Raw genomic sequence first — 19,817 nt, 5'->3', positions numbered from 1 at the left:
TGCAGACGTCTAGTACAAAAGACACACATTACAATTTCACATTTCAGAATTGCTTATTTAACACATTGTATTACGATAATGTCAAAAATGAAGTAAGCATTTAGCCATTTAGTTATTTATGTCCGAGTGGCCAGGCTTTAGTATTTTTTTTACAAAACTTTGTCTTTTAAGTCCTAAGTACGGTAAACTTTTCCGTTTCAAGCGTTATTCCCAAAACTGCCATTGCCATCATAATTCCTGTCGGGTTACCACGACTGACAGAAGCAATTAACAATCCTTAATTAGCGTCGCTCGTTTGTCAAATCTGACCTAATTTGTATAGATCTGACAGATGTTTTACAGGCGAGCGACGCTGCTTATGGATTCTTAATCGGTAATGTATCGGTGGTGGTACGGTTGCTGGTGCCTAAAATCTAGAATTCAATCTTTAAAAAGTTTTATTTTGGCGGCATCTTTGGCAACTTTTACATTGAAGGTACTGGGTATGTATTGGGATTGGGAGGTAGGTTATCTCAAGAAAGAAAACAAGTGCCTGAATTGAATGGAATAAATTCAGAAATTGTTCGTATAACTGATGTAGTAGCTAAATGACGTAGTAGCTAAATGCAAAGCAAAACATCGGTTTTCTCAGAAAACATAGTTCATCTTTTTTTCCACTAGGTTAACAATCTCAATGATTTTCTAGTGCTTCAGTAAATGTACTTTTACGGCGAGTTGTCCTAGCAATCTCATGGTATATCCTGCACAATGCAATATCTAGGATGAACTGTGACCTCAACAATATCTCTGACTGGAGCAAGTGCCATGGTCTTAAGGTCAACCCTACGAAGACCCAAGTCGTACTGGTTGGCAGTTCGAGGCTGAAATCTAAAATAGACTGGCTTCAGCTACCCCTCATTGCTTTCGATGGCGTTACGATTCCTTTTGCTGACAAGGTCAAGAATCTAGGCATCTTTATCGACAGTAATCTGACTTGGGCGCCACAGATCGGTGAAGTCAGTCGGAAAATTTTCGCATCATCCGCCAGTTTGAGAAGACTGCGTAATTTTCTGCCTACCGCTACCAAAATCTCGCTTGCACAAACTCTTCTACTTCCGATCCTCGACTACGCTGACGCCTGCTATTCAGATATCACAGAGGAGCAACTTAATAAGCTTGAGCGCCTTCAAAACTTTTGCATACGTTTCATATTTGGTTTACGCAAATTTGATCACATATCCGAATACCGCACTAAGCTCAAGTGGCTCCCAATCCGCCTTCGACGGAATGCTCATATTCTCTCCTTACTCTACTCTGTGCTGTTCAATCCCTCAACACCGGCGTACCTTAAAGAGCGCTTCGTTTTTAAACTTCACGCAGACAACAGGCCGATGAGATCCTCACAAAGGCTTTTGTTGGAGCTTCCAACGCACACCTCTGAGTTTTATGGCAACTCCTTCACAGTAACCGCCATACGGCTGTGGAACTCACTGCCATTGGAAATCCGTTGTGCAAAATCAGCTTTTGCTTTCAAAAGACAAGTAAAGGAATATTATCTGTCCATCATTTAATAGTACCTACCTACGTATAAATCTTTATATAAGTATATGGTATGTATGTATATATATAAGTATCTATTATATTTGTATGTATGTATCTAAGTATTTATTATTAAAACATAAAAAATATCACTAGTATTTAAATGCAATACGTGTACACCTTCCTCTTCTACTCAATAAGTCTCTCATTCACCCAAAGGTTGCCTGGAAGAGATCGCTTTTAGCGATAAGGCCGCCTATTGTGCTTACTCCTTTTGTAATTTAATGTATGTTGTGTGTTTTGTTCAATAAAGTTATATTGTATTGTATTGTATTGTATTGTATATCCCATTACCGGATCTAATAGCGCCAAAATGAAAATACATTGGCAATGTTGTATAGTCTACTATGCAGGACTTGTAAGGAAGTGGATGAGACGATTGAACATATTCTGTTAGCTTGTCCATCTACAACAGAGACGAGATTATCTATTCTTGGACCAACAGAGCGCCTACCTCAGCTATTGTAACACCCAGGCTTGCCGCTCCAGATTACTCGGGAGCTAGGCTGGCTGAGCTGAAATTAAGGGGATATGTACAAACAAAGGTTCAGAGAGAGCCATGTGCAGGAACTTCGCCCCCTCTATGAATTGAATAGAATAGAATATAATAGTCTATAGCAGCAACAAAAAGCTGTGTGATGTGAACCAACCAACTTGCAGGCGCCAATAAACATGTGAAGTTAATACCCGCGCTTTCGTATTCGTGAGGATTTGCTAAGTATAAAAAGTGTGCAATGTTGTAGATAGACACCTAAATAAAAGTCTTTACCACGATTTTTTACTAAAATAAAAAAGTTCCTTTTCTGTTAAGAGAAATAAAAGAAACACATTTCAGTATTTACAATATATTTATTTATAAACTTAATAACTATTGGTAACTGTGATTATCCTACCTAATTGTACGTACCAATACATAATTAATTAAAAGGTTTTTAGTACAGTCCAATAGAAGTATGTAACGTACGATTAAACAAAAAAGATACTTATTCGAGACTGCATGGTAAGCGGTTATCAGTGGTCGAGACGAAAAAGAGAATCTCCTAATTACATTATGTAGAGATGTGAATGATTCATACTTTTGCACATCAAGACCTTACTAACACCTTTAAGTTCAGCCATTCTGTCGTCCCGTAATTTTATCCAAAACAAAAACTATAAACTATAACATGGTAATAAAAATTTGCTACTAAACTATTTATGTAAAGCTTATGTCATACCATTATTTCATCATGAGATTTTTACAAATTATTATCTTACTGTTATGGAGATGTAAGTATTAACTAAAATCAATTCAAGATATTCAGCAGGCAGGTAAGTAACTGTAAAAAAAACTGTAATTTTTATATTTTTTACCTGTATCCTTAATAAAAGCGTCATTTTTCATGAAAAAATTAAGTAGGTATATATAATTAACAGGAAATTGAAATGATTTTAATCTCTACTAACTAATTAAGAAGACATCAAAATGTAAATATTAAATCTGTAGAAAATATACAACAAATAGGTACCTACTTTAAAGGAGCTCGGTGGTGTAAATTATAGAAGAAGTAACGTAAAACTAATAGAAAACAATACAAAAGTAAGTAAACAAGAACCTGATAAAGTTTTAAATATTCAACGTTACAAGAACTTTAGATAAATATTCTGATAATATCATAAGACGGCTAGTCTAAAAAACAACAGTAAGAGAAGACAACAAAAGAAAATCAAGAAAGAAGACCCTGTATTCTACTCCAAATTCCTACATTCTTAAAGCTATCAGCACCTCATGAGTAAGGCGGTATAGGTACATGTAGCAACTCGTCGTAGGGGACAGCGCTGAAGAATTTTCTAGCAGTCTCGATGGTGACATTGATGGCGTAGTCCACGACTGGTTTCCCGAACTCTTCGGTGACTGTCCTCCAGTTTTCGTTCAGGAATTGGAGTACAGTATTGCCTGGAAATTGGAAAATGAAATAGAAATTAGTGAGTTGAAGGCACGAAAATTTTAAAAAAGACTGAAGATTTTGTGACTTTGCTACACTGCTGGGCAATGAAATAGTTCCACCCACAAAATGCCGACAAACACCTTAATATCTCCTAAGATATATAACCTAGCTTCATGAATTAAAAAGTTTAATGAAATATAGTTTATTATACAAACATTTTTAAATGTAAACTCTTTTTAATAGTGTTATTTTCGAAGCCATGGACAAAAAAAAGACAAGAAGCAAAATTTTCGGGTTTGAAAGTTTAGGAAAACATTTGCTTCGTTTTTAGTTTTGTTTTTTATTTCATTCTTTTTTTTGTCGTTGTGAAATAATTATGAAATTGTAAAGTCTTGCGGCTCTCGTACCCATAAATCAAGCCTGTATCATGCGAGGGTTGTGCGAGAATCATCACCATGGTGGACATGGGAACCAGCCAAAGAAATGCGGCCAGAATAATGGGCGTGACTCATACTACTGTTACGACGAGTGATCTAAAGGTTTAGGGAGACTGGATTAAACCTGAGAAGACCAGGTACTGGCAAGCCAAGGTGCACAACAGTCCGAAAAGATCGATTCACTGCGGAAATCATGTTAAGAAATCGACATCAGACGGGAGTAGCCGTTCAACAACAACTTCTGCAAGTTCGAAGGGAGCCAATAAGCGAGTGGAAAGTCAGGAGACGTCTTGCCGAAAGAAGATTAAAGCATAACAAGCCAGCAAATGGCCCAAAACTGGAACGGCATCATAAAGTTGCCCGATTGCGATACGCCCGTAGTCATACAGAATGGGGTGAGGACGAATGGGGCAGAGTGATGTTCTCAGATGAGTCATAATTCATGCTGTACCATCGTGATGGGAAGAAAACAGTATACCGACAACCAGGAGAACATTTTTCACAAGTATGTTTTGAAGAAAAAGTGGCACACGTCGGAGGCAGCTTTCGCGTGCGGGCGGGTATCTCTGCAGAGGGTTGAACAGCGTTAGTTCCAATCGAGAACGGGAACCTAACTACTGTGAGATACATCAATGAGGTCCTCAATGAACATGCTGGTCCGTTTTTGGCCAATATGGGCGAGAATGCAATGTTCATGCACGATAATACACGGGCGCACACTTCTCAAGTTGTAAATGAGTATCTTCATGACGTAGGAATCCACAAAATGGAGTGGCCTGCAAGGAGCCCCGGTTTGAATCCCATTGAGCTTGCTTGTTACGAGCTCGACAGAACTGTGAGAGACCGAGTTCCACCTCCAATTACACTTCGTGGCTTGAAAGACGCGCTCATCAAAGAATAGGAGAACATTCCTCAGCATATGCTGAGGAATCTGGTATTCAGCATGCCCAATCGCATAGAAGCTGTATTGAGAGCACGTGGAGGAAACGCCAAGTACTGAGTTATCAAAATACCACGTTTACACCTAATAAACGCATAATTAGAGATTTTGATTTATTTGCCAAATGCCCCATTTTTTGAAAAACATTTTATTTATATTTTTATTACAATATTTAAGTTTTTACATGTGAATATTCTGATGCGCAATTAAATATTCTTCAATATTGCAGTAGGCACCATTAAGCTAGCATTTTCCATTTAGGAGTAATTTGATGTTATATCAGTGGAACTATTTCATTGCCCGGCAGTGTTACTACACTGCCGGGCAATGAAATAGTTCCACTGATATAATAATGTCCACTACTACGCCAACTTACAATTCAGCCCTACCTTTAGTTTCCAGACTTTTCTGTTACTATACTTAGAACTTAGTTACGTATCGTCCCCAGCTTAAAGCAGAGCAGTGGTTTGTTTTATTGAAGATCAATTTTTTTAAGCAATTCATATTCTGTCTCTTTCTGTTCGTATACTTTCAAAGCAAGGTGACATTAGCTTAAAGTCCCTTTTTACAACTCAGCATCAGATATACCTATTTTAAGAACTGAGGTTTAAAACCCTAAAAAGATAAAGAAATTGAAATCTTGCTACTCACTCAGCTCAGGGTTCCCCTTGAACAAGTTGGTGATGACGTAGAAGATCCTCTCGCCGTAGTCAAAGGTGTACAAATAACTCTTGATGCCGAAGTGGTCGCGGCCCTCTTCATCCTTGTAGTACTTGGTTTTGATGTCCAGCTTGATGATGGAGTTCACTGGAAGGACAGAGAATGGCGTTGTAAGTATTACAGTATAGTATTGCACAAATATAAACATAACTGTACAAATGATAAGCATTTTTTACCAGAAGCTAAAATTTTGTTATAACGTGTGCCAAAATAAGTATTGTACTATTTTAACCGCTTGAATTCCTTAAAATCACACAGAATAGAAAAGCTTTAACTAGGTTTATGATTTTAAAAACATAGGTAGGTAGTTAATAATTATAATTACTCATCAACACCACAAGAACTGGATGAAAGTTGTAAAGATAGTGGTCTGAATCATAATAAACAGGATAAAAGGGTTAATGACTCGACAAAAGGGATCCGCTGGGCCGTACTGGGTATAAATAGTAGTGTGAAGGCATTTCCAATGTGAAATTCTATATATAGTCATGCCTGCTAGGGTATAGTTTTGTAATTTACCCAAATAAAGCGCAAAAAATACATTATTCCACCATCTCTACCTATCTCGTATCCACTCTTTCTTTTCTTACACACATGAAAGCTAATACATATAGGCACATCTCAACTAATACAGGATGTTATAAATGGGTATAGTCACTCAAAGGGGCGTAACTCAGTGGGTCATTCTGGAACGAATTATCGTAAAGTGGTAGAACAAAACTAGCTCAGAATTACGTCCTGACTCACCCCCTCTCAACTGACTACACCACGTTTGCAACACCTTATATTGTATTTTTTTTGTGTGTTATATTAAAATATTTACCAATTTTAATCTTGGCGTCTCCCTCCCCGTTGATGGGGAACAGCAGCAGGCGTCCCACCGCCGTGAACTTGCCCTTGATAGTGATGTTGCACTTCACCTCCAGGTATAGTAAGCCCAAACAGATCATCCAAAAGTCGTTGTGCAAAGCTTGTTTAAAATTACCTACCCAGTCACCCCTTTTTGGCCCAATATCCCTTTTTGGTCTACTATCCCTTTTGGCCCAATATCCCTTTTTGGTCTACTATCCCCTTTTGGCCAACCATCCCTTTTTGCCCTACTATCCCTTTTTGGCCTACTATCCCTTTTTTATCTACGTATTAGGTATTAAACAAGAATATTTACCAATTTTAATCTTGGCGTCTCCCTCTCCATTGATGGGGAACAGCAGCAAGCGGCCCACCGCCGTGTACTTGCCCTTGATGGTGATGTTGCACTTCACCTCCAGCTTGAAGATGTTCTTCTCGAGGTACGCCCTGGAAGTGGGGAGAGGGGGGGGTTAATTTTAAAACTTTATAGGAGATTCATACTTTAAAAAATCTATTGGTTTTCGCCTTTCCGGTCACCCATTGGTAAACCAGACACAATAGATTTTAAATTCATCATCATCAGCCTATAGCACTCCACTGCTGGAATTAGGCCTCTCCCAAAGCACGCCACTGGATGCGATCTTTAGCTTTCCGCATCCAATCATAACCAGCCACCTTTCGCAAGTCGTCACCCCATCTAGCCGGAGGGCGTCCCACACTACGTTTGCATAGTCGCGGCCTCCTAGATTTTTAATTGTCTCTGATAATTCGGGATGTGAGGAGTTGAAGTTTAAAATGATGTGGGATCCATATTCATTTTGCGCAATTAAAGGTTATAAAAGGAAATATGGGAAGAATTTGCAACACAAAGGGATGGAGGAGTGTTCATTTACTGAGTGACATAGACGGTTGTATTTTTTGTAGAAATACCTATAAGTAGTATAATTTGAATACAGTAGGATAATTTTTACTATGAAAAAATTATAGTGTTTTTAAAGTCTGATTGATGATGATGGATAATTAAAAAAAACAGTGTTTTACTCTAAGACTTTTATTTTTCTAAGTAGACCTATATCGTAGCAAATGAAATTCAACATGTCCCGTTATAATTTTTACAAAAGAATAGCGCATTATTTTTGTCATCTTGTTGAGGTAGTTTCTAGTAGTTGTGTAATTCCTAACGCAATGCTAACCTTTGCACTAAACGAGTCACTCAGAATGTCTGCAGAGCAATAGTTAAGTTAGGCATAGTTAGTTTACAAAAAAACTCATGAATTTTTAAAGATTTAATTATGTAAACTATGGTTCTTCCTTGAAACTTGAAACCTTGGATTTCTTATACATCCTCTTCTTGTTCGTTATTTTTTTTTCTGTACCTATGCACTTTGCATAAAATGATGGTAGAGGTTTCTAGATTATTTCACCTTTAGAAGCAATTCTACAACCTATAGGTACAACCAATTTTACCTATAATAAAAATGATGTATTTCAATGTACCTACATGGAAGACCTTACCACAATAACTATACAGGTAAATACTTCCACTTTCAAAGTCAATGTCAAAGTCAAATCTACAATTTATGTTTTTTTTAAGAAATAATATTTTATTATTTAATAATAATATGAACTATTGAATGATCTAACATTGGCAAACTACTTTTTTAAAGTCATAAAATAGTTGCAGTTACAGATGATCGCGATGCGAGGACAGTGTTGTGACTCCCTCTGGGACAGGCACTGATTATGATGATTGTAATTTCCCGTGAGGATTCGGAAATAAAATAGGTTTTCTGACCCAAGGGGAATGTTTCATTGCATGTTTTTCTTAGCCTGATGGTGACCAGCACTGTTATTGACTAGCGTTTGTGATGGTGATAAAAGTGGTTGGCTGTTCTTGTTGGTTTAGAGGCACTTAGAAAAAGTTATTGAATTGTATTCATATCTTCTCTTAATCTTCGTTTTAGCGTGTAGATGACAAACACTAAAGCTGTACACTAGGGTTTGTTACAGTGGTGTAAGGATTGTTCAGTTCGATTAGCGTCAGTGTTATCATTGTCATACGTAATCCAATAAAATCAAAAGGTATTTGTTTTTAATACGGCGTAAAAACTTATTTGTTTTAATGATGATGTTTTAACACTCAAGATAGTTTTTCAGCGCTGTTAATTAAAACTCTGTACATGAAACCGGTAGGCTGGAAAGTTCATGTTTACAAATTATACGATCTCATAATTATGTTGTACGAAGGTTAATTAATTATTATTGCGTAACACTTTAATCAACAATCTGTTTCGCATTTTTTTTGTTACGTTTAAGATTCTGGTAAACTTAAATGTTATAAAGAGTTAAATTAGTGTCGTTTATATTATAATATCAGTTTTTCAGTCTTTTACGGTTACAGGTTACGGGCGTATAATCATTTGGAAGCTATGTCGGAAACTATCTCAATTTCCACCATGTCTATAATTCTACCTAACTTGGCTGATGATAATGATGATATACCATGAGCTAACATCAACAATTTACAAGAATTGTGTGCTGAAGTTCACAAGTTATTTGAAGTAATTAGGTAGGTACACATAATTAACATTTTCCGTTTGGAAAATATTAGAATCCTTGAAGAGGCACAATTAAAAGAACAAACATGCCTTGATGTACATGAGCATTGTTAATTGAAATAATTATTTGAACATAATTGTTTTATACAAACACATGCGTTTATGTACGGAAATACCAAGTTGGACGCAACCATCACAAAACTTACCTGTAAATTCGTTTCCTGTAAAATTTTACAGAGGCTCTTTTGGGCCATTTGAGTATTTAAATTGCCTTGTATCAATTTAAAGGGGACGAAATTGTGTTAAGTGAAATTTCCATCCATTTAAAGTGGAGGAAAGTGAACTGAATTTAAATATGCAGCATGAAAATGTTTGTTTTTCAGTGTAAGGAAATCAGGTGTAAACAACTAAGAAAACTTAATTATCATTATAACCAGCCCTTAATCATCCACATAGAAGAGTGAGTAAACTAACGCCTCCTTAACTCTATCCTCGTATTCCTCAATTATCCATGTCTAATTTTCTATTCCTTCCACCTTAGCTTTGCCTATTCCTATTTCCTACCCCAACAGTCACTATTACCTCACATCTCCCAACTTATCCCACCCATAAATTTGTATTGTACTATTTTCTGTAATTATTTTGTTCTTGTCAATTTCTATCTTTCTCTACTTTCTATACCTACAAAACAAAACACAAACTTACTCAACATTCCGCACTTCGCACTTCCTCAGTCCCGTGGCCTTCCCGTCTGAGAAGGTGACCTTGACCCCGGGCAGCTGGATGGGCAGGTTGTCGATGATGAAGGGGTCCAATGAGGGCACTCCAAGGCCGGGGATTCCCTTGGAGAACTCCGGGATGGCGTTCTGGGTCGCCTTCACGAGACACGCTGGGTCAGTGTTGTTGCACGGGACGATGAAGTCCGCTGGAATTTTCGGAAGAGTAATTAGATTTGTTTGATTGATTTGAGATAGAAAGGAAGTCCGTTGGGATAGAAAGGAAGTCCATTGGGAAAGTCTTGTTAGCTAGTTGGCTAGGTTTGGTAAAAAGGTACTTAGCCAGTAATCACTGGAAGAGGGAGGGTGAGGATATTGAGTAAGTGGGAACACAACAATAAAATATTATGTATAGGAGTGGATGGTTCCAGAAGGAATACTAAACTGTTCCAAAAATTAAATTGTATGCGTGGTAGTGACTCAACTTGTTATTATGACTCCGCGATGTAAGTTATGTATACATTTTGAATCCATTAGCAACATCTCTCGTCTCATAACAGAATTAGACCAAACTTCCGCAAATCCCTTTTCCGGGATCCATCTTAACATGAACAACTATGTATTATGTTAGAATAGTATTATAATATGTAATGTGCCTACAATTATTTTTTACAAAATATAAATCTAATTCCTAGCTTTCAATGTATACTCATATTTATAATCAAATTTCTGTCTTATACTCGTACTCCTATCATTCTTTGCTCAAGATCATTTGAAACTACATAGGTGTTGGGGTAAAAATACTCTTTCATTTTTTATTTCCTAAGGTTACAACTTAATGTGCTCTAACAATGCAACGTAATACCATAATGACTATCATAACCTTCCTTCACATAATGTGGAGTTTATCATAAGTAACTTGAGGTTACGGCATAATGCTCAATACTATTATCATTGCATTTTGCAATTCTCGAAACTTCGCCGTTCTAACGGTGAGGCAAGATTGTGCTCGGTTATGTTCTGATGTATGCGATTTGCAGATATTTTGCAGATACTAACGTAGATAATTTTCTGTTGATTTGTGATTAAAGATACCTAAATCAAATACATTTTTATTTAACTTATAGACCTTAGTGAGCCACTTAGTTTGTAAACTCGTAAACATATATATAAGCAAAAGAGTAGACATTTTTATTAAGTAGTAAATTTTAATTGTATCTGAAAATGTAGTTGATTTGTGAAGTGACCAATATTAAAATCTTATAATTATTACACTTGAGAATATTATGTATGCATGTACATTGAGATTTCGACCTACAGACGTAGACGTCAGTAATGGATCAACGTCAACAACGCACGCGAATTGATTCAATAGATTATCTCAACCGCTTTGTGTGAGATTTATATTATGTTCATCTTTATTGAACCGCTTACAATCATTATAAATTTATTATCTAACACGGAGTCGATTGCTTCGTGATCTATAAAACTTCACGGTTAATTCAATTACAAAGATAAAATAATAATAAAACAATATTTTTGGTTTGGTGGTTTAGTTTTTAGGAGTGTTTTACACACACAGTCTCACAGGCATAAACATAAATTAAGCTTGAAGTGTTCAAAATTAGCCAAACCGTGACCTTTTCAAATATATATAACTGCCATATAATAAACGTTCTGTGCACCCTGAGCAGGTAGCGACTTCAGTACGATCGATGAATGTCAAATGTGTTAAGTACTATAATATGGTGACAAACCCAAACATGCTCTACGTTTTTTTGTTTACAGTGCAATAGTTATCTCAAAATATCTTCAAAAGGGTTATCGGGTGAAGGTCATCAAGTCATTTCCTAATATCAAACACAAGGCCGCCTCGGTGCAAGCCAACTGGGCCGGTCGATGACTTTCACGCTGACTCGCTAACTGTGTCTGATGCACAATGAATGGTAGAGACCAGTATTTTTCAAGTTTTTGGAGTCACCTATAAGGAAATCTATAGTTTATACCTAATTAATAATAAAATAATTAATAGCTGTAAAAATATTGTACAATATAGAATTTTACATGTTTTAATATTAAGTATGATTAACATACATAATTAGGTTGTAAGAGCTTGAAAGCACCACCTAGGTGATTTATTACATGAATATTATCAAAAAATCAACCATTCAGCTGAGAATTGTCGACCAGTAAATTATAAGTAAGCATTTAGTAATGCCAGTAAAATTATATTTAATACCTTCATCAACTTTCTAAAAATAGTGTATCAACTTTTGTGGGTTTCGGTGCTTCTCAAATTTATATCTTTTCCACAACCTTGACCTTCTACCAGATGATCTTTTGTTTGTGAATTATTTTATTACAGGTAATTATTTACATAATTGGCGGAAATTTTCGTTGGGATCGACCAGTTTTATGATTAATTTTTGTTTATATCCTAAAATGTTTACAATTTTATTTAAAGAACTACTTTATTCGAATTTCCATAAATGACATTTTATTGAAATCAATACAATGTAGGTAGGTACCTAATAAATAAAGTTCAAAAAATTCCACTTCTGTTGACGAAAATATACGTACCTATAATGCTATGCAATGCATGTTTTATTTAGGTACGTGCTCAGTTTTATAAAAACTCAATTGTAATACTCAAATTACTCATGAAGGGTTCTGTATCAACGTAGTCTTAAAAGTTTTTGTAATAAAGTGGGTGTGAAATATGGGCTTGGTAATTTCGGCTAGATGACCCTTAAAAATTAAACGATCTTAGTATTCTATGTCATGATAGAAACAGATCGTCGTACAAATACATTTTCCGTAATGATGACACATGGACACACGATAGTCAATTTAAGTAATGTGTGTTGTGTACCATACTGTTTTAAACGACAGAATACTCTTTCCTAGTCATTCCTAATAAAAAAAAAACTACTGATATCTGGGGCCCTCGAAGAATCGCGAAGTTAAAACGAAGTAACATATACGACGTTATTAGTGTCAAATTCAATACTATTTTAATCAGAGCCGCGAACACAGGATTCGATACTATTTTCGAATCTACACAAACATATGGAAAAAACAAATGCCACTTTTGGAACTAACAAATTTGCCTCACATTTTGACAGTGACATTTGTCGATACGCAACGTAAACGGAGATTTCGAATCCTGTGCTCGCTGGTCAGGAAATCGTTGTCAAAATATGTTCGCGACATAGCCTTAGCTTGAGGTTTTAGCAAGAACATTTTTCAGTTTTCTTTTAAAACTGCCGATTAAGTAGCTATGAGGGTAATCCTATATAGAGGCACATCTATAGATAAAAATTATTACAACTTCAAGTGTTTTTGCAGTCGTTTTTATAAATTAGTTTTTTTTATTATCGATTATCCTGGATAATCACCTTCAAATGAAATTGACTTCTGAAATGACGTAAAGCTAAAGATGATGCTCTGATGGGATATTATTAAATACAAATCATTATAAAGTTATAATGTAACTATAATTGCACTTTATCCATTTACTTTGATTGAGTTATCTAAGTATATGTATACGCAGCCGTGTAGGTGTTAATAGTTCAAAGTTTAATAAAAACAAAGTTTTCCGTAAATATTATTGTTGTTGAATGTGGGGCCTTTTTAATTAAACTTAAGTAGGTACTTACCTACTATTTTTTTATCTAATGTTGGTTGCAGCGATATTTCTGGCAAACATCGAATATTTTAAGTAATAAGCAAAGTAATTAATTTAAAGTTTTATAGGTATCTAAGGTATACCTAGTCCGTTTTTGTTACAATAACAAGCATGCAAATACAATAGCAAACAAAGTAATAAACTGTATTTTGAATAGTCTTGATTTAAAAAAATAAAATAGAAACGTATATATTTATTTAAGTTATCGTACGTAGTAACTTTAATATGATAAAGAAGTCGTTTCATACTAAATTTTTAAATTAACGTCAAGACTCACGACATAACGTGGATTTATATTATTATTGACAAAAAGCTAACAAAGTTCTGTTACTATTACTACTAAGCCAAATGAAGAAACTTTTATGAATCTAGTTGAAATGGTTTTGGATGAAACCCACCTGAAATGCTAGTTAAAAGTTCAGCAAGTGAATTATGAAATTCATAGTCAGCTTTACATTTTCGGCATTTTGAAAGGGTTTTTGAAACTGCAGGTACCTATAATGATGTGGTATAATATAATAGTGAAACCCACTTACTTGAATTTTGAATTATTTTTGTGTTCTTAGAGTACCTACTTAATTTGTATTATTTTAGTAATTTATTTAATTACTTATCTTAATTCACTTACATGATTCGGCAAAGGTATATGAAGACTGGCATGACCGTAAGCAGACTTTAAGCTAAACCAATCATAATGACATTGAAAGCTAGGTCGAGAAGGAACATGTTCCATAAAAGCTCTCACGACTGTATATTTAATTGATAATTTAACAAAAATATAATTTATTGTTAAAACAAACCAATAATCAAGGTGCGTTAGACCATACTTTACAAAATGTAAAGCCTACCGTGTTTTTTAAAATACCAAAATTGTTACATTAGAGTGATCTAATAATGAGCTTTCAATTTATGACCTTGAATAATTATTATAAATTTATAATTCAAACAGGAAATGATTAGATAGACCGTATTTGTTGACCAGGAAGTCTGGACAAATTGAACGATGTACCTAATTCTTGAAAAACATAAAACTGTATTCGCATTAGATTCTTAATATTGATTTATTAATTTAATCACATCCTTGGGTCAGATATAAGACCTAGTCTAAAATGCAAATCATTCACGAAAAAGGTCATTCAAGTATGCAATTACTCAACTGACTGTACAAAATTGCATAATAAAGCCTTTGTTCAAAGGATTTCTACTGTAAGTACCTAGTCTTTACTAATTGTAAGTTTCACGTGATAAATGCACTCAAGTAGCTGTACTGTAAGGTTATGACCTTATGTATCTTGAAATTTTGCTCATATTGTAGATCTGACAAAGAATGCATTTGTAATGAATCCTACAAAATTTTAAGACAAATGGATCGATATTAGTGTATTTTTCACCTTCAATGGACAGATGTTTATGGAAGTTAGGATATTTATTTAAGTTCGCTGTCGTTGCCTGGGATGTACCTATCCAGATAGGTTTAGTATAACTGATATACCTACCTACTTAATATGCTTTATTAGACTGATCATGATCAGTGTACCTTTCCACTTCATAGCCGTGTGTGTAGGTACCTACATAAATTTTAGATCCCATGCATATTTAACAGGGGGAGTAAACGAATTTACGAATTTTCATTATCACGAAAACACAATTACAATGTTGGCAGAAAATTATTATATTTTTTTGTAATTTGAGTGAAACCTATAAGAATAATCGTAGGTACGTAGTGATAATATCCCATATGATAGCACCACATTATGTAGTTCATTTTCAATGATCATTTCTATAATCAAACACGTTTTCAAGCCTAACCATTCACAATAATGAAGTATCTTCACAATAAAAGCATATTAAATACGCATGTTCGTTGCTAAAATATTCAGCAGTTTCCTAATAAAACCGTGCATTTTCGCAATTCGCCCCAACTGGCCGGCGAGTTTCGTCGATATCTTTTTTGCACAATATCTTTATAGAATTAATGTAGAAACGGCGATTGCAAAACTTTTGAATCATGACACTCGGACACTTTCATTTCAAACTTGAAACCGAGATGACGAGCACGTTGACATTCAAACTTGATGTTGCGGAAACAGCTTCTGTTCCAATGGGAATAACATTAAATAGCAAATATTAATAGTAGAGTACTCACGTGCTAATTTGGCTGCGCAATCCCCGACCACTGCCGCGGCCACCGCCAGCAGAAGAACCAGACGTCGATCACACATCGCGCGAGTCCTTCTCACACACTGCCCGTAAAAAAAACAATGCGACGTTCTGATACCGGCCTGCGGGGCACACTGGCGACCCCCGCCTCGGTGCGTGGCTACTTCTTATGTAAATTAAACGAGTTCTTTCTCATTTTGGGTTGCACAAATTCGGCTAGCTCTTTGCCAATGAGAAGCCTGCTTTTCACGCAACGCTGGGCGCTAATCCGTTCTATAAATTTCGTGCGCACACGCAGGTTGGTGAGTGAGTGAATATTCTGAGGTTGCTGGTGGCTCGGAGTGTTCCACGGTAATGAGGCGGCGGGCCGGCGGCGCGGCGCTCGCGGCTGTTGCATAAGACGTCCCTTTTCAATGGATTGCATTGCGCTGTGCCTCGTACTTTATACTTATTTTGTTCGTTGTTAATTTGCTAGTTTTTACTTGTCTGCTGTGTTTTTCGTGAGCTCGTGATGTCAGCATTATCTGCAACTTGTGCACTGTAAATGTTGGTCGGAATGATTTTCTTATCGTAAGATCCGGCATAAATGATGAAACGTCTTTGCGTACCGTCAGCATAATATGAAATAAGTATCCAATCTTTGTTTTATCTCACGTCTGGGCAAGGGCTGTCCACCATTTTCGATCATATTATGTGCTTCTTCGTACCTTTCAGTCAAAAACCAATACGGGTCTACCCCGTTACCTCCGTCTGGGTCATCCACGACGCTAACGCCGGCCGTACCTTATTGGGTACGCACTCAGTGACCACTCTAGCCCACCGCACCGGTCTAGGTGCATAAGACAGACGTGGCCTGCCCAACAAGAATACAACGAGATAGAGCCGTGACAGCGCAGTTTACGAAAAATAAAACTCCCGCACTGATTTGTTTTAGGTTCAAACTGCACTAAGAATGCTGTATCTCTTTTGTTGACTGTACATATCACAGAATATGACGGCTATGTGTGTGTTGATGGTGTGCATAGTCTGTGCGTTTTGCGGTGGGTAGATGCCTACATTGCACAAACCAGGGGTTTTCAACTTCACTGCCTTTAGCAGCATGTGCAATACTGTGCAACGTATGATACTGAAGTTTATAAGACCAGAATCATACTGATTGAGATCGGAAAACTAAGAAAAATGGTCAACTTGGCCGATTGTATCAAACCCCTGTCTTCCGTAAGAGACCCACGCTCAGCTATAGATACTTTTTACCACAGATGTGCTAATAACACAGTTTTGCCTCAGTCTGTCTTTATTTTCAACAATTGACTTGGCCTCTACCAATCTGAAGTTGAAAATCTCTGCTTTTAGCCGGCGCACAGTAAGCCTTTACCTGAGGGTACAATAAAAAAATCTTGAAGACTATAATGTAAAAAAAGTATCAGCAGTCCTCTTATAATTTCAGATATTTCAGCAGCTTTCATAGATCATCGCCAGAAAAAATCTACTTAAGTAATAATATGATCGTTATACTTAATTGCCAATAATACATTGTTACAGTCATATGAAGATACCATACTTAGGTGTCACGCAAAGCGGGAACGCCAAAACAATGTTCAATGTAGGTAATAAATTCATAAACATATTATTATTTATCTAAATCATAAATACGTAAAAATACTTGTTGTATGCTTTACTGATCATTTTCCATATTGTTGGTTTATTATCTGTTGTGCATCCATCACGCCACATGATGAGACCACAGATGTGTAGATTAGAATAGAATAGGATATCATTTTATTTCAGACCAATTCTACAAAACATGAAAATGCATGATTGGTCACTAGTTTTTTAGTTACTTACTTAGTTATAGGTTGAGCATAAGCAGGTTGTGTTTTAATAAATAAATAAAATAAATCATCGTTAGACGTCGGGAATAGAGCACGGTGCAGTGTGCATGTTCGCATGACTGGCGACCTTGCATTGCGACGAAAACGAAAGTTCCCGGGTTTTCCATTAGTCATAGTTTACTAATTTAACATCATGTAATGTTTACAAACCGTTACATCCCCTTTTTTTTATTTGGGTATGTTTCAGAAATTTATGGAAGCAGTAAGGAACTCCTTACTCATTTATTTTTAAACTTAAAAATAGGGTTATATGCTTGAATCAAATTCATTATAGCATTAATGACTTATTTGATTGTTTTTTTTTATTAAAACTGAAAGCTCAGTTTATCTTTTTGATCTTGATGTTCAAACTTTTTTTTAATTTTACCTATATTTAATTCGATCTTTTTCGATGAATTCATTTCTAAGATTGTTAGAACTGTTTGATGGTAAAAACAAAATAACAAGTTACAAACGAGTGCATCCATGACGCACAGACATCGGCCCACTGTGCACCGGACCGTCAAATGCAGAGCAAGGATTCACAACAAGAAATCCGACAAACACTACTGTTGTTTCTCCATACAACATTATTTGTTCTACTTTGTTGAAGCATCAAAGAGCTTGGCATAAAATTTATACTCTTAAAATGACTAATTACTTACCTTATTGGATGCGGAAAGCTAAAGATCGCATCCAGTGGCGTGCTTTGGGAGAGGCCTGCGTCCAGCAGTGGACTGCTATAGGCTGATGATGACTTACCTTATTAGATACAAATGTTTGATTACGAAAAATATGTTTAATTATACTGTCTTAGCAGAACACACTTTAATTATAAAAAAGGAAAAAGTTTGTGAGTTCTTGTGTTCGTAATGTAACATCCGTCTATCCATCCATTTATAACAAACTTTCACAATTAAATATAACATTTTATTTGTAGGATTACAAACCATACTAGACCTTCTAGATTCTAACCCAAAACGAACAATTGAACTCACTAACCATAACTAGGGTAAAATTTTGGCATAAAGTATCAATATTACGTTACGTTAACGAGTTAACGCGTGATCTTTAGATATCCAAGGTCGAAGTGAGTTTAATTATGTCACTTTAATTATGCAAGATTGTCTGTGGACGTATTGGAATTAGGTATAGTCTGAGATACACCTCTCCAAAATAACTGCAAATCACATTCTGTCAGCACTCGCCTAAGCAGTTCTTTTTTAAGTACTTCCCTTTATCATCGGCATCAGCCGTAATCTTCCACTGCTGGGCAATAGCTTCGCTTCTCCCGTAGCAATAGCTTCCTGGATGTACATTTTTTACTGGTTTCCAACATGAACATGAACTAAGTAGGTATAGTAATTGTAACTACCTACGTCCTTTGTCAATAAACCTCCCATTGACTCTTCTGCTACCACTTCTGAAACAAACAATAATACACCAAAATAGTAATCCTTACAAATACATTCGTAACTGCAATGTATGTGTCACACATTCAACTGGAGTCATACAGTCTACCCTTATATAGACCGGCTTAAATAAAAATACATATCGGAATATGAACGCAAACGATATGCCCATTCCGAATACACTCCAATACATAATGCTGTAATATACAAACGCTTGCGAAATGCCCTACTTTGCAAAACAACTCTTCTCCCACTTCACCTTACACCGATGGCTTACCACTGTCTTTTAAAAGTTGTGTTGTGTGTAAGCAGCAATGGATTAGGTAAGAGTGGATGCGGTCGTTCGTTGTAAGGTCATGGTCGCAGACGTCCGCTGACCGGTTTCATATTGGGGTCTGCCCAATGTACGTACAAAGAACAAGTTCGCTATCAAAACAAAGGTTAGTTTGATTAAGAGGATTGGAAGGATTAATTAAAGCTATACAGGGTTGAGTATTGTAAGTGATATAGTGGTCTAGCGAACATGTACATTATTTTAAAATACTTACGTAACTAATTATTTATTTTACAGATCATCTTTTTATCTTAAAAAATCTATAATAACATGTACCTAAGTACCTACTATGTAAGTATTGATGTGCCATAATTAATGCATAGAGTATTTCAAAGAGAGCTAAAAATCGAATTTTCGTTCGTGGGAAACAAAAGTTGTTCTTGATGAAAACATAGTCGCCCGGTTTATTAAACTACTTTGTGACACCACCGTCGGGCACTAAATAATACAGTTATTAATATTATGTGAACACTGATAAAAATAAACCCTGTATCCTAGAACCAGCCAAACTGGTTCAGATGAAAATAATTTGAAATACCTAGAATATACACTGCCGGGCAATGAAATAGTTCCACCCACAAAATGCCGACAAACACCTTAATATCTCCTAAGATATAGAACCTAGC

The 19,817-nt window shown here is 35.9% G+C and overlaps 1 protein-coding gene across 1 annotated transcript; it reads right to left on the bottom strand.

The window, feature by feature from the left end:
• Positions 1-2,407: 2,407 nt before the first annotated feature.
• Positions 2,408-16,006, bottom strand: LOC105380962 (protein takeout). Its single transcript, XM_038113577.2, has 5 exons — positions 15,561-16,006; positions 9,716-9,935; positions 6,769-6,899; positions 5,535-5,690; positions 2,408-3,514 (listed from the first exon to the last, which is right to left on the bottom strand). Exons 1-5 carry the CDS (start codon positions 15,634-15,636, stop codon positions 3,345-3,347), a joined length of 753 nt encoding a protein of 250 aa, XP_037969505.2. The 5' UTR covers positions 15,637-16,006; the 3' UTR covers positions 2,408-3,344.
• Positions 16,007-19,817: the final 3,811 nt, after the last annotated feature.

The sequence above is a fragment of the Plutella xylostella genome, chromosome 23 (genome assembly GCF_932276165.1).
Source record: "Plutella xylostella chromosome 23, ilPluXylo3.1, whole genome shotgun sequence".
NCBI lineage: Eukaryota > Metazoa > Arthropoda > Insecta > Lepidoptera > Plutellidae > Plutella > Plutella xylostella.
Note: the sequence above shows the minus strand (reverse complement) of the source record. Positions and strands in the feature narration are given on the sequence as shown.

What these genes read in the sequence shown, in the direction of transcription:
- LOC105380962 (XM_038113577.2), bottom strand. Translation starts at nt 15,636, where the DNA reads ATGTGTGATCGACGTCTGGTTCTTCTGCTGGCGGTGGCCGCGGCAGTG. An exon ending in TGCGAAGTGCGGAATGTTGA is followed by an intron (nt 6,900 to 9,715) that starts GTAAGTTTGTGT and finishes CCCCACTTCCAG; the next exon opens with GGCGTACCTCGAGAAGAACA. An exon ending in AGACGCCAAGATTAAAATTG is followed by an intron (nt 5,691 to 6,768) that starts GTAAATATTCTT and finishes CTGTCCTTCCAG; the next exon opens with TGAACTCCATCATCAAGCTG.